Below are 15,236 nucleotides of genomic sequence, written 5' to 3' on the forward strand. Positions count from 1 at the left end.
TCTTACAAGGGAACACTAGAAGTGAGACTTAAAGGATACTTGGGGGTTACTACATAAAGAGAATAAAAGGGATTCCACACAGGAAGAACAGTAGGGGAGAAGACCCATGAATAACATGAAGGATTTGGGAAACAAGCAGTTCAAACTGACTAAAATGGAGGCACCATGGTGGGACATGGCAGAAGTCTAGGCTAGAGAGGAGTCGGACCACAAAAAAACTGTCTTTTGAGTGCCACCTTAAAGAAAGTGAACTTTATCCCTTAGCAGGGAAGTGTTTTAGTAGTTGGGATGATTCATAATTGGTTGAACAATTATACCCAAAAAGGCTTGATTGTTGGAGCTATGTCAACTTGGAGGGATGTCTCTAATGTTATGCTACAGAACCTTGGCTGGACCCAATTGTACTCAACAATTTACCTATAAAATTAATGTAGGGCTTCCCTGGTGGCGCAGTGGTTGAGAGTCCGCCTGCCGATGCAGGAGACATGGGTTCATGCCCCGGTCCAGGAAGATCCCACAAGCCACAGAGCTGCTGGGCCCGTGAGCCATGGCCACTGAGCCTGCGCGTCCAGAGCCTGTTCTCCGCAACGGGAGAGGCCACAACAGTGAGAGGCCCGAGTACCACAAAAAAAAAAAAAAAAAAATTAATGTAGATATGATATGTTTAGCCAAAGCAGATAGCCAGTATAAAAGAAGAGTCCAAAGGTTCTTGACAGGCAGAAACAATTGAAGAAATTTTGTAAAATAGACACACTGTTGAGGATAATTATAAAAAGAGTTCCATGTTGAGAAAACTGGAGCTAGATATCTCCTGAGATCCCTTTACTTTTGAAATTCCGTGATTCTATTTCCAAAGAACATTGGTGCTCCTTTAAATACCTAAGTCTTCTAATTTGTTGAAGCTCATTTACTGGGCAATAATTTACATAAAAGCACCTCGAGTACCTGAAACACAGTAGATACTGTTTTTTTCTCTTCTTTTGTTTCTCTTTTTCTTTCTTCCCTTAGTCTGATTGAAAAATAGTTAAAGTAGGAAAGAATAAATCAAAGTAAGCCAGTCATGGTTGAGAGTCCGCCTGCCGATGCAGGGGGCACAGGTTCGTGCCCCGGTCCGGGAAGATCCCACATGCTGCAGAGTGGCTGGGCCCGTGAGCCATGGCCGCTGAGCCTGCGCGTCCGGAGCCTGTGCTCCGCAAAGTAAGCCAGTCAGAGGTGAATGTTCACTTCATTCAGGACTTAAAGTATAGGAACTATATAACATGTTTCATCAAATCTAAGACACCAGTAATTGCAAAACATTTTATGTACCACTAAGAAAAAAAAATGCTGTCAAGTACAGCTTAACACCTAGTAATTGTAAGATGTCCCAGTTTCAGAGATGTTAAAATGTGAAAAAAAGTCATCATAGAATTGATGAAACATATCTTTTCATGAGGAGAAAAGGTAATGAGCCTCAGTACCACATTGGTCTTAAAAAGGGATTATTTCCTCAAACATTTAATAACAAAAAGGTATGCCATAATTATATAAGATACTCTTGATAATCCTTTGATAAGATACTCCTTTGATAATCAAAGGCTAATTTCTAGCATTATTTACCATTCTAGAAGTTCCCGAATCTGCCTTAAGTAAACATCTGATCTGCCAAGTCTGTAAAAATTGGTTTTAGTATAGTTAGGGAGTAGGCCTCAGAGGAAGCCGATCTAAAACTCAAAAGCTCATGAATAAATCTTTTTTCACTAGGATTTCTGAGTTCTATAGAATGATTACAAAAATGATTTCACTGGCAAACATTACAATGTAGATTTGAAAGACTTTTGTTGACTAAGTGGATATGAGGGGGAGAGGTTGGAGTCTAGGATGATTTCCAGGTTTCTAGCGTGAGCAACTCTGGGTGTTAGAAATATCCACTGAGATAAAAATTGGAAGAGAAAGGTACTTGGAGGAAGATAAGTATCAATACTCATCACCATTACACTCTAGATATCTCATTCAGGTAGGATATGATTTGCTATTCTCTACAGATCAAGATGGATGTACATGTTGTATCTCCATTAGTGATTACAGGATCATAAACAGAATTGGAAGAGATCTTAAAAATCACTTAGTTCGGGGCTTCCCTGGTGGCGCAGTGGTTGAGTCCACCTGCCGATGCAGGGGACACGGGTTCGTGCCCCGGTCCGGGAGGATCCCACATGCTGCGGAGCGGCTGGGCCCGTGAGCCATGGCCGCTCGGGCTGCGCGTCTGGAGCCTGTGCTCCGCGTCGGGAGAGGCCACTGCAGTGAGAGGCCCGCGTACTGCAAAAAAAAAAAAAAATCACTTAGTTCATATCCACCTCCTCCTCTCATTCATCCCCCAAACCAGTGTTTGAATTCCCTTCACTCTTGTGAAATGATCATCCAGGGAGAATGAAATTGCTTAACCTCTCACTCTCGATTCCCACAACTGTAAAATGGAAATAATATTACCTACCTCAGAGAATTAAATCAGATAACAGATACAAAGCACTAGTGCCTAGCAAGTGTTCAGTAAGTAGGTCCTTAATAGATTATCAGCCTAAAAAGTGACAATGTTGTACAGTTTGTAACCCATTGTGAAATTGATTGTGAAATCAATTTTAGTGTGCAGTGACCAGCAATTTAAAGAAGTGAAATAGAATACATGACATGTAATATGTGTATTATGTCATAAAACGTTTGTTTCCATGTAAATGTGGATATACATGTATATCTGTGCTCTGGGTCACAATGTGAAATGTATTACTGTGGGCCAGGTGGAAAAAAGTTTGAGAAACACTGTAACACACATTAGTTCTTTTCTTCCTTTGCTGATTTTTCGTGTTGAAAGCAGACCTTATTTTTAGAGAGATTATCCCTTTGTCAAAGCTTTAGAAACTATTAAGTATGAAGTACTGTATCTCTGTAAAATATTTTTGTTTCGGCTCCCCACATAATATCTGCTGAATAGAAGGTGTTAAATACACATTGGTTGAATCAGGAACCAGAAATAATATGAAAATATAGAGAGACTAGAGGTTCTCAATCTACTGGGTGATCAAAACTCCTTTGAGAAGTTGTTGCAAGTTTTGGACCCTCTTTCCAGAACTGTCAAACACTCACAATTTTGCACGGATTCTAGAGAATTCCTTAAACTCCATCCATCATCCTCTAAGGATCTGTGATTCCTGAGAACCCGAAATGAAGATGTTTAATTTTAATTGATGACTGTGTGTTGAGGTCGAGAGCAGAAGAAGGCTTGGGATTAGATTGCTTTTTAAATTCTCCAACAAATCCTAGGATTACAAAACTGGTGCTGAAAGGGCACCACAGTTCTATAGGCAGAGATGGAAAGAAATGTGTACAGTCTGGTTCTATTAGTGTTCTGGTCAAAGAATAGTGGGGGCAACTTTAACTTTTTTTTTTAAAATTATTTATTTTTGGCTGCCTTGGGTCTTCGTTGCTTCTTGCGGGCTTTCTCTAGTTGCGGTGAGTGGGGGTTATTCTTCGTTGCGGTGCGCCGGCTTCTCATTGCGGTGGCTTCTCTTGTTGCGGAGCACGGGCTCTAGGCGCGGGGGCTTCGGTAGTTGTGGCTCTCGGGCTCTAGAGCTCAGGCTCAGTAGTTGTGGCGCACGGGGCTTAGTCGCTCCGCGGCATGTGGGATCTTCCCGTACCAGGGCTCGAACCCGTGTCCTCTGCATTGGCAGGCGGATTCTTAACCACTGCGCCACCAGGAAGTCCCAACTTTAACATTTCTTTTACACACGTTGTCATTTGAATGCCACGGTAGTCCTGTGATGATGAAACTGCAGTTCGGAGGGCCTTAACGATTTATCTAAAATGATTCAGCTGGTATGCTCTAGAAGAGACTGCAAACAGCACGATCCTACAACTCCCAGGGGCAAGTTGGGTAGAGCACACAGAGAAGGCGGAAGGGGGTGGAGCCGCCAAATGCGTGCCGTTGCATCATCGCCGACGTCTCCGGTTTTCCTTTCGCAGCAACCCTTCTTTTCAGTCCAGTACGGTGGCCGACGGGAGCCGGACGCTGGGGATGAATGAAGGTGCTGTGTGCAGGTTGAAACAGTCTCCTCCGCTTTCCCCTCCCTTAAGTCCGGGCTGTGCCTTTGTGCGGTGTGCTCATCGAGCCCGCATCGCACCGCTGGCCCGATTGGTCCCGGCGACTGGGTTTTTGCTGCCCAGGTCGACTCAGGGCACAGCCAGGGCTGGGGAATTCGGATTATCGCCTAGGCCCAACTTCGGACAGCGCTCTAGATTTCTACCGCGTCCCGCCTCTAGTGACGCCTCTAGAGCGCCGAATCCCCGTGGGGTCCCGGGAGGTTGGAGGGTAGATTTTAAGGTATGAAGCTTTCACTTCTCAGACGTCAGAGCGTTTCGGGGTCCATGTCCGCAACCTGCCCGACTTTTCTCAGCCAGAGGGATTGGTTGGTTCTCGTTACGCCCGGGGCCAGACCTATGAGCACACATGTCTTGGCGCCTCGGCTCTATCAGCCCGCCCCTCTGTTAAAAGGCCAGCTCCTTTTGCTTAAAAGCAAAACGTTTCTGCCCAGCCCTCTGTTACCCACGTTTCTGCTAGTCTGTGGGTCTCAAAGGGGATGGCTTTGGCGACCTGATACTTGCTTTTTCTGTTTCTGATTGCTCTTGAAGACAGAGAAGTGCCCAAGTGGGACTCAGCTTTCTCCCACAGCTAATTGCACCTACACAGCTGGTTTTTTTGTTTGTTTGTTACTAGTAACACAGGGGATATAGGATAGTGTTAAGGTCTCCAGGGCGTTGAATCTGTCATAACTTCTGGCTAGTGAGACGATTTACCAGTGCTTCCACCGACTCGTGGAGGGTGGGAAAGAGAAGCTTAACGGTTCTTCACATATGTTGGGTAGGTGTGTGAAAATAAAGAGGTACAAAAGATGAGCGTCCTTAACTATGCTGTTCTTTTACTTGCCTTGTGGCACTCATAGGACTGGTACAGTGGAGAAATTACTGGACTGGGATTTAGTAGATGAGGGTTCAGCCTTGGATTTTGCCACTGACTAGTAATACTCCTCTGGGCCTGTTACTTAATCTCTCTGGGTTTCGTATTCCTTCTTTGCAAAATGGGAGTATTAGAACAGAAGGTCCCTAAGTCTGAAAGAGACATTAATATACTCTGTTTTCTTTCTCATTTTCCAGGTGGCAGTAGAAACATAGGGAGCCTTTAATTGTGCCAGGAATATTGCCAACATCAGGGCCTATTAAAGATAAACCACGTTTTTCAGAGGTTTTAAAAAGAGGGGAACTCATACATGTGGAGTTATACCCCTACTTTTTTTTTGTAACCACTAGGATCAACAGCGATAATGACCGAGTGTACAAGCCTTCAGTTTGTCAGTCCTTTTGCTTTTGAGGCAATGCAGAAGGTGGACGTTGTTCGTTTGGCATCTTTAAGTGATCCAGAATTAAGACTTCTCCTGCCCTGCTTGGTGCGGATGGCACTTTGTGCTCCTGCTGACCAGAGCCAAAGCTGGGCTCAGGATAAAAAACTCATCCTTCGTCTTCTCTCTGGAGTGGAAGCTGTCAATTCCATTGTTGCTTTGTTGTCTGTGGACTTTCATGCTTTAGAACAGGATGCCAGCAAAGAACAGCAGCTTAGGTAATGTAATACTATATAATATGTGGATTGATTGGTATTTATTTCGATTTGCTTAAAAAGAGGGAATCAAATTTTTTTGGAGATTTTAGGGCTTCTTATTGCAGTGCACTCTTCCAAAAAAGAGAAGATTGGGAATCTGAACTTTGGAGAGCATTTTTTTTTTTTTTTTTGCGGTACGCGGGCCTCTCACTGTTGTGGCCTCTCCCGTTGCAGAGCACAGGCTCCGGACGCGCAGGCTCAGGGGCCATGGCTCATGGGCCCAGCAGCTCTGTGGCTTGTGGGATCTTCCCAGACCGGGGCATGAACCCATGTCTCCTGCATCGGCAGGCGGACTCTCAACCACTGCGCCACCAGGGAAGCCCTGGAGAGCATTTTTTAAAGTTATTTTTTATTTATAATTAAAATTCTAGGGTTTTTTGTATTTTTATATTATTTTTTTTGTGGTACGTGGGCCTCTCACTGTTGTGGCCTCTCCCATTGCGGAGCACAGGCTCCAGACGCGCAGGCTCAGTGGCCATGGCTCACGGGCCTAGCCGCTCCGCAGCATGTGGGATCTTTCTAAGCCGGGGCATGAACCCGTGTCCCCTGCATCGGCAGGCGGACTCCCAACCACTGCGCCACCAGGGGAGGCCTCTAGGGTGTTTTGAATTCCATATTGTAAAATGTTGTGCTGAGAACTTTGGCTAGATACACTGTTGTGCTCAGGCTAAACTGATTAGGCTAATTACCCTCAGTGGGAAGGGGGTAGGGTAAGTTCCCCTAGAGTAGAAGGATTTATTGGAATCTCCTGAGAGGCTTTTATTTTTTTTTTTATTTTTTATTTTTTTTTGGCTCTGCCACACAGCATGCAGGATCTTAGTTCCCTGACCAGGGATCTTAGTTCCCCAGCCAGGGATCTTTGTTCCCCAACCAGGGATCTCAGTTCCCCAACCAGGGATCTTAGTTCCCCAACCAGGGATGGAACCCCCACCCCCCGCAGTAGAAGTGCGGAGTCTTAACCATTGGACCTCCAGGGAAGTCCTGTAGGAGGCTTGTTAAGCTTGTACTGAGTCCCCCAAATTCTGGACATTTGTTTTGTCCTTCTTCCCCCATTGTGGATCCAGTAGTGAGCCACTGTTGTTAATGGAAGTGGGTGTTAACTGTCAGTTGTAATGGAGTCTTTACACAGGTTGTGAATCTCTGAAATAGAAAAACAAAATATTTCAGAAGTAATACATTCATGAAATATATGAAAAGAATTCATATATTCTTTTGTAGATTATTTCTGTAAAAGGTCATTTTTATGCTTTTATTTCTGTGCCAGTGTTCTCATAATTGTTTTACACGTTTGTACTTTATTAGGCATAAACTTGGAGGAGGCAGTGGAGAGAGCATCCTGGTATCACAGCTGCAGCATGGACTGACTTTAGAGTTTGAACACAGTGATTCACCTCGTCGATTGCGTCTTGTGCTTAGTGAACTTTTGGCAATTATGAACAAGGTGCGTCTATTTTAATCACAGCTCAAAATATGCATGACTTGATATCTGCACATAGAAGGTAGAAACAGGCAAGAAGGCAGGCAGGTTGCATCCTCTTGTACACATATTTCTATTTGTTATGTAAGTGTCTTCCTTTCAAAGGCTTGAAAGGATATTAAATGCCTGCTTTTAAAGGCTGTTTCTAATTACTATTTTCTCTAATTTATGCCTATTCTGCATTCTCTATCATAAGGTTTTTTTTGTGTATGGAGTCCATTCAACGGCTTCTTGATATTTAGAAAGATATATAGCTCAAGACTTGTATAAATGACAAAATTTGAAAATATCTCTATAGGATATAATTTCTCCCATAAAATGTTGTGAAATATGTACGTGATTCCTAAAAAATGTGTGAGATTCCTTTAGATACTGATTGAATTATGTACCTCATACGTAACGGTGACTGGTGAGTATCAAAGCTGAATTGAATGTGGGATATTTGGCTAGCTTCACTCACTAGGTGGCTGAATTGTTCCTGTATACTAAAGAAGGCTATTCAACCTCTCATCTCAGAAAAATGATAGGTTACTTTCTTTCTTTCTTTCTTTTATTTAAAAAATGTTTTAAAAATTTATTTATTTATTTATTTTTGGTTGCACTGGATCTTCGTTGCTGCACGGACTTTCTCTAGTTGCGGCGAGCGGGGGCTACTCTTCCCTGTAGTGTGTGGGCTTCTCATTGCGGTGGCTTCTCTTGCTGCAGAGCACGGGTTCTAGGCGTGTGGGCTCAGTAGTTGTGGCATGCAGGCTTCAGTAGTTGTGGCTCATGGGCTCTAGAGCGCAGGCTCAGTAGTTGTGGCGCACGGGCTTAGTTGCTCTGCGGCATGTGGGATCTTCCCAGAGCAGGGCTTGAACCCGTGTCTCCTGTATTGGCAGGCAGATTCTTAACCACTGCGCCACCAGGGGAGTCCCTATTTATTTATTTTTATTGAAGATTTGCAATGTTATATTAGTTTTGGGTGTACATAGGTTACTTTAGGTCATGGACTTTTGGGTGATAATGGTTAATTGAAACTCTGAATTTTAAATTTGTGAATGTTAGGAGTTACCATACAGAGAACTAAGTTGGATCTTCATATTAAGATGTCTTATATAAGATTGGGCCCAGAGTTTGAGAAGCAAATGTTTTTTACTTTGAGAATATCAAGGTTAGTTAATTTATAATAAATAAAGTTTAGTTTTATCAATTGTGGACCAAAAAAACCTAAATTCTGTTTCCGAAGAAAATACTGATGGGGGGGGCGGATTTAGTTAGTTCTAGATAGTTTTTAAGATGTGTTACAAATCTTAATTTTTTTTCTATTACAAAGTTATTTACTTCAGCTCTTTTCTACTATACTGATAGTCTTTAATTTTTTCTTTTTCTTTTATTTTTGATTTTTCTTATTTTTTTGGTCACACCATGTGGCTTGCAGGCTCTTAGTTCCCTGACCAGGGATCGAACCTGGACCATCAGCAGTGAAAGCACAGAGTCCTTACCACTGAACTGCCGGGGAATTCTTGATAGTCTTTAATTTTAACTAATATTTTCCTACATCTTTTTCTTAATACTGTACTTGATGCCTCTAATGAAATAAGTGACCTGCCTCCTCTGAGCGGTTTCCAGTTTTTCGGTTCAGCACCCTTCAGCATATGGGAGATGTAGCAATGAAACTTCTGTAGGAAATTTTCAGAAAAGCTGGTTGGTACTTTTGATGACCTAAATTTTTATTCTTTGTTTTTCCCACACTTCATTTAGAACATGAATTTATAGCTGTTATACTGCTTTAAGTTTATAGTTTTTTAGCTTTTTTTTGAACTACAACTTATGTAGGTAGCATTCTTAGTTCATTTCTTTGGCTTGTCTTATCTTTAATTCCAGATGTCTCCAAATATTTGTATAAATATAAATTATCAAGACTCATATTGCATGTCTGGAATAACAATGTGACTTGACTAATTGTGGTTAAATTGGTACATTCATCCAGTACTGCATATTCTACTGTAGTATATTAATGACTTATTAAGAGACACGGTCTGTAAGCTCAAAAAATAATTACAAAAATAGTAAGGGGTCTAATTCATTACCTGAAATTAAGAGAGTTCATCATTTCTTTTTTCTTTCTTTTTTTTAAAGGTATCTGAGTCCAGTGGAGAATTTTTTTTCAAGTCATCTGAGCTATTTGAGAGTCCAGTCTATTTGGAGGAAGCTGCAGATGTACTTTGTATTTTACAAGCAGGTACTATAATGAGTGCTTAGATAAATTTCAGATATAGTTTCTTGTTAAATGATACTGTGTAACTTCTTAACCTGGAGTGTTGTGCTGTTTTAAGGTTCACCTAATTAAGAATGTACCTTAAAAGTTTAGGTCAAAAATGACTAATAGTAGGACAATGATTAAGTAAATTATATTATTTCCATAGTATAGCATACTGTGCAGCCATTAAAGTGGTGTATTTGAAGAAATTTAATCATTTTGGAAAATGTTCACAATATGTTAAATGAAAAAAGCAAGTGGCAAAATGGTAAGTAGAATATAATCCCAGTTTTGTTAAAAGTAATACCCATAGGGGGATTAAAATAAAATCTTTCAAATTATTAACTTTGAGTGATGGGATTAGAGCTGATTTTATTTATATTCTTTGCACTTTTTGTATTTTCTGGGCTCTTTATAATAGGTATGCATGATCAGAATTAAAAGATAGAGGACATAAAAATGCAGAGAAAATTTTCATGAAAGTAACTCTTTTGACCAACACTGTCCACCACAGCGATGACAGTGTTCTGTGTTGTGCTGTCTAGTACAGTAGCCACTAGCCACATGTGGTTATGGAGTACTTGAAATGTGGCTAGTGTGATTGAGGAATGAAACTATTTTTAATTTAATTTAATTTTAATTTAAATAGTCACATGTGGCTACTGGCTATCCTACTGGACAGTTCAACTCTACACTATGAAAAGAAAGTACTTTAATTACTTTTAAATGACATTGGTGAAATGTCAAAAGATGTTTAATGTATGATACAATGAAATATCACTCCTTAGTAGTAACACTGATTTTGTTTTCTTATAGAGCTCCCATCCCTGCTTCCTATAGTTGATGTAGCTGAAGCCTTGCTCCATGTTAGAAATGGTGCCTGGTTCTTGTGTCTGTTGGTGGCCAATGTTCCTGATAGTTTTAATGAAGGTAAATGTAATTTTAAAATGGGATATTGAAGAGATTTGCTTGGGCATGTACAGGACCTTTTTTTTTTTTTTTTTTTAATAAATTTATTTATTTATTTATTTTTCGCTGTGTTGGGTCTTCTTTGCTGTGTGCAGGCTTTCTCTAGTTGCTGCATGTGGGGGCTACTCTTCGTTATGGTGTGCGGTCTTATTGCGGTGGCTTCTCTCGTTGTGGAGCACGGGCTCTAGGCTTGCGGCCTTCAGTAGTTGTGGCACGCAGGCTCAGTAGTTGTGCCCTGCGAGCTCTAGAGCACAGGCTCAGTAGTTGTGGCACACGGGCTTAGCCGCTCCTTGGCATGTGGGATCTTACCAGATCAGGGCTCGAACCCATGTACCCTGCATTGGCAGGCGGATTCTTAACCACTGCACCACCAGGGAAGTCCCTAGGATCTATTGTTTGAGCTAAGAAGAAACACTTATATGGTTTTATTTGAGATTTTATTTTTTGAAAATTTATTAGTGCGTATTCATTGTAGAAATGCTGAGTTTAGAGAATTCAAAATTGTTTTGAGGTTACAGATTTAAGTACAGTGAGTATGCAGCAAAATTTTCTTTTTTTGGCCATTCATCACCAGTGCTATAATAGGGAAGTAAAAAATACTAAAGAAATAGAATATATAATCCCTGTGTTCAGTGAACAAAGGGGAGAGAACATATATCTGTGAAATAGCCAAAGAGCAGTACGAGATATACGTAATCAGAAATACCAGCAATCAGACCTTTGTTTTTTAGCCTTATTGCTATCAGCTTGCAGAAAAGTATAGGGTAGAAATTGAGAAAAATCAACTGAAATTTTCACCACTGTTTCAAACTGCTAGTGACTGAAGATTGTTGTTTGGGTCTGAGTGAAATAAAAATTACATTTATTGAGCAAGGTAATTCGTGAATTGAGAGTCAAGCAGAAAAAGATGCTGGATCTGGGGGGCATAATTTCTTTTTTTTTTTTTAATAAATTTATTTATTTTTATTTGTTTATTTTTGGCTGCACTGGGTCTCCGTTGCTGTGCGCGGGCTTTCTCTAGTTGCAGCGAGCGGGGGCTACTCTTCGTTGCGGTGCGCAGGCTTCTCATTGTGGTGTCTTCTCTTGTTGCGGAGCACAGGCTCTAGGCACGTGGGCTTCAGTAGTTGGGGCACGCAGGCTCAGTAGTTGTGGGTCGCGGGCTCTAGAGTGCAGGCTCAGTAGTTGTGGCACACGGGCTTAGTTGCTCCGTGGCATGTGGGATCTTCCGGGACCAGGGCTTGAACCCCTGTTCCCTGCATTGGCAGGCAGATTCTTAACCGCTGTGCCACCAGGGAAGCCCTGGGGGGCATAATTTCTAAACTTGTCACTCACTCTTTGTGTGATCTCCATCAAGATACTTAACTTCTCATTTGAAAAATGGAGGTATTGATAATATTTCCCTTTTGTTTCTAAGAGATTTACTGAGTATTACACGATAGATTTAGGTTGACCTTTCAGCTCTTTAAAGATGTCATTCTGTTGTCTATGGTAATTTTTATCTTTATTCCTCTGTACATGTTCCTTTTTTTCCTCTGGCTACTTTTATTTGTTTATTTTTTTTTTTATCCCTTCTGGCTACTTTTAAGATTTTCTCTTTATCACTGGTTTTCAGAGATTTGATTGTGATGTGTCTTGGTATGATTTTCTTAGTGTTTATCCTTCTTGGGGTTTATTGAACTTGTGGGTTTTTAGTTTTCATCAAGTTTGGAAAAATTTCTTCAAATATATATATTTGTCTTTCATTCTCTTTTTCTGAGACATTACAAGTATGTTTGACTATTTGATGTTCCACAGGTCACAGTTCATTTTTTTGAGTCTCTTTTCACTCTTGGCTTTATTTTGATCAGTTTCTATTGCTATGTTTTCAAGTTTCCTGATCCTTTTCTTCTGTAGTGTCTAATCTGCATAAATGAGCGATTCTCAAGACTGAAAAAATTGTTTCTGATATCCTACTTACAAAGCTTAAGGTAATGGAGCCTATTAAATGTTCAGTTTGTAGGGGCCTGATCAAAAATGGAGAACGACAAGATGAAGAGAGTCTTGGAGGAAGGCGGAGGACGGATGCCTTACGCTTCTTATGTAAAATGAATCCTTCTCAGGCCCTGAAGGTCCGAGGCATGGTGGTAAGAGATCTTATTATTTTTCTGAGATAAAAGCCTTTATATTAGGACCAGGAACTCTTCTCAAGATGGTTTTAGAATATTATAGAGATTTGGAATTATAGTTATAGACTGGATGTATTACCTTCTTCTCTGGGTTTTTATGTTTTGTGTTATGTCCTCCCCTAAACTTTAGATGCTTTAGATTCTGGCTCATCCTGGCCCTTTTCCTTATGATATTGAATTCAGTTTGTTTTCTTTGCTCTGTTAGGTGGAAGAATGTCACTTGCCAGGTCTTGGAGTGGCTTTGACCTTGGATCATACTAAAAATGAAGCTAGTGAAGACGGAGTGAGTGACTTGGTTTGTTTTGTTAGTGGTTTACTTCTTGGAACAAATGCGAAAGTCCGGACTTGGTTTGGAACTTTTATCCGAAATGGACAGCAGGTGAGGGAGAAATACGTGTATAGACCAAGGATCAGGCTATTTTAGTAGTAAGAGAGGAAGAAACACTTTTAGAATGATGTCATTAAGTCCGTGGTTCTCAAACTTCTTAGTCTCAGGACCTCCTAACATTTAAAATAAATCATTGAGAACTCCAAAGAGCTTTTGTATGGGCTTTTTTTTTTTTTTTTAATTTAATTTATTTATTTTTGGCTGTGTTGGGTCTTTGTTGCTGCATGCAGGCTTTCTCTAGTTGCGGCGAGCGGGGGCTACTCTTCGCTGTGGTGTGTGGGCTTCTCATTGCTTTGGCTTCTCTTGCTGCACAGCACGGGCTCTAGGTGCATGGGCTTCAGTAGTTGTGGCACGTGGGCTCAGTAGTTGTGGCTTGAAGGCTCTAGATTGCAGGCTCAGTAGTTGTGGCGCACAGGCTTAGTTGTTCCACAGCATGTGGGATCTTCCCAGACCAGGGCTCGAACCCGTGTCCCCTGCATTGGCAGGCGGATTGTTAACCACTGCGCCACCAGGGAAGTCCCTGTATAGGATTTTATCTATTGATATTTACCATACTAGAAATGAAAACTGCAGTTTTTGAAATATTTATTTATAATTAATTGAAAAATAACAATAATAATCTCATTAAATGTGACTATACTTTTTTAATGAAAAATAACCGTATTTTCCAAAACAAAAATTTACTGAAAAGAGTGGTATCATTGTGCATTTTTGCAAGTCTCTTTAATGTCTGGCCTTTGGAAAAACTGCACTGTGTACTTGTAGGAGAATGAGTGAAAAAGATCTATAATGTTAAGGAAATATTTTTGACCTTCTGGACCCCCAAAAGAGTATTGGTAATCTCCAGGTTTCTGGGTCAGCCACGTGAGAACTGCTACGTTAGGTTGCTACATTAGGTCATCAATACAAGTTGTTATTGTAGTCTGTAATTTTAATATGTGTGTGTATATTATTATTATTATTATATTATTGTGGTAAAATATACATAATGTAAAATTTACCATTTGAATCATTTTTAAGTGTACAGTTCAGTGACATTAAGTACATTTACAGTGTTGTGCAACCAACATCACTGTTCATTTTGAGAACTTTTTCATCATCCCAAACAGAAACTGTACCCATTAAACAATAATTTCCCATTCCTCCTTCCTCCCAGCGCCTGGTAATCTCTTTTCTACTTTCTGTTTCTATGAATTTGCCCATTCTAGGTACCTCGTATAAGTGGTATTTCTCTTTTTGAGTTTGGCTTATTTTCCTTAGCATAATGTTTATTTTATTTTATTTTGGCTGCATTGGGTCTTTGTTGCTGTGCGTGGGCTTCCTTTAGTTGCGGCAAGTGGAGGCTACTCTTCATTGTGGTATGCGGGCTTCTCATTGTGGTGGCTTCTCCTGTTGCAGAGCATAGGCTCTAGGCGCGCGGGCTTCAGTAGTTGCAGCGCATGGGCTTAGTTGCTCCACGGCATGTGGGATCTTCCCGGACCAGGGCTCGAACCCATGTCCCCTGCTTTGGCAGGCGGATTCTTAATCACTGCGCCTCCAGGGAAGTCCCTAGCATTATGTTTTTAAGGTCCATGCATGTTGTGGCATGTGTCAGAATTTCCTTCCTTTCTAAGGCTAATATTTTATTGTATGTATCTACTACATTTATCCATCCATCTATTGATGAATATATATTATATTTTGCAACAGTTTTTAACTTGCAAAATATTGTACTTTTTCAAAAAACATCTCATGGTAACTCTGTGAATAGAGTCCTGTCCCTACAAAGAAACTAATGCAGAATGGGTTTTAACTTGTTGAGGTCAGTGAGCTTGACAGTAACATGTATACTGCTTAGACCCTTCTTCAGTCTTTTTTTTTTTTTTTTTTTTTTTTGTGGTACGCAGGCCTCTCACCGCTGTGGCCTCTCCCGCCGCGGAGCACAGGCTCCAGACGCGCAGGCTCAGTGGCCATGGCTCACGGGCCCAGCCGCTCCACGGCATGTGGGATCCTCCCGGACCGGGGCACGAACCCATGTCCCCTGCATCGGCAGGCGGACTCTCAACCACTGCGCCACCAGGGAAGCCCCCAGTCTATTTTTTTTATGCCATGAATTCACCATACTTTTCTGTATCCAAGTTTTACTTTACTTCTAGCCCATTTGAAAACTAATTTTAAACTTTGCTTTTGAAAAGGAAGTGAATATTTCTAGTATTTCTTCTATATGTCAGGCACTGTGCTAAGCACCTGGTATGATCCGCTTGTTGGTAATTGTTCTTTGTGTGCAATAAACTTATTTGAACCTTATATCATTAATAAAACAGGCTTACCATATT

General features: G+C 41.0%; 1 protein-coding gene across 4 annotated transcripts in view; it reads left to right on the top strand.

The window, feature by feature from the left end:
* Positions 1 to 4,007: 4,007 nt before the first annotated feature.
* The window catches only part of INTS2 (integrator complex subunit 2), a 49,765-nt gene continuing 38,536 nt past the window's right edge, over positions 4,008 to 15,236 (top strand). For 2 of the 4 annotated variants that reach the window (XM_029211850.1, XM_029211854.1), the window contains exons 1-7: positions 4,008 to 4,058; positions 5,338 to 5,644; positions 6,986 to 7,124; positions 9,279 to 9,381; positions 10,216 to 10,329; positions 12,361 to 12,491; positions 12,739 to 12,912. In XM_029211850.1, the coding sequence (XP_029067683.1) occupies positions 4,049 to 4,058; positions 5,338 to 5,644; positions 6,986 to 7,124; positions 9,279 to 9,381; positions 10,216 to 10,329; positions 12,361 to 12,491; positions 12,739 to 12,912 (978 nt within the window). In that variant the 5' untranslated portion in view covers positions 4,008 to 4,048. Of the gene's footprint in view, positions 4,059 to 5,184; positions 5,645 to 6,985; positions 7,125 to 9,278; positions 9,382 to 10,215; positions 10,330 to 12,360; positions 12,492 to 12,738; positions 12,913 to 15,236 lie in introns of all 4 variants that reach the window. The other 2 variants (XM_029211853.1, XM_029211851.1) reach the window with 2 other exon arrangements.

This window comes from Monodon monoceros, unplaced genomic scaffold, assembly GCF_005190385.1.
Source record: "Monodon monoceros isolate NGI ecotype Baffin Bay Population unplaced genomic scaffold, NGI_Narwhal_1 Super_Scaffold_9, whole genome shotgun sequence".
Lineage (NCBI taxonomy): Eukaryota > Metazoa > Chordata > Mammalia > Artiodactyla > Monodontidae > Monodon > Monodon monoceros.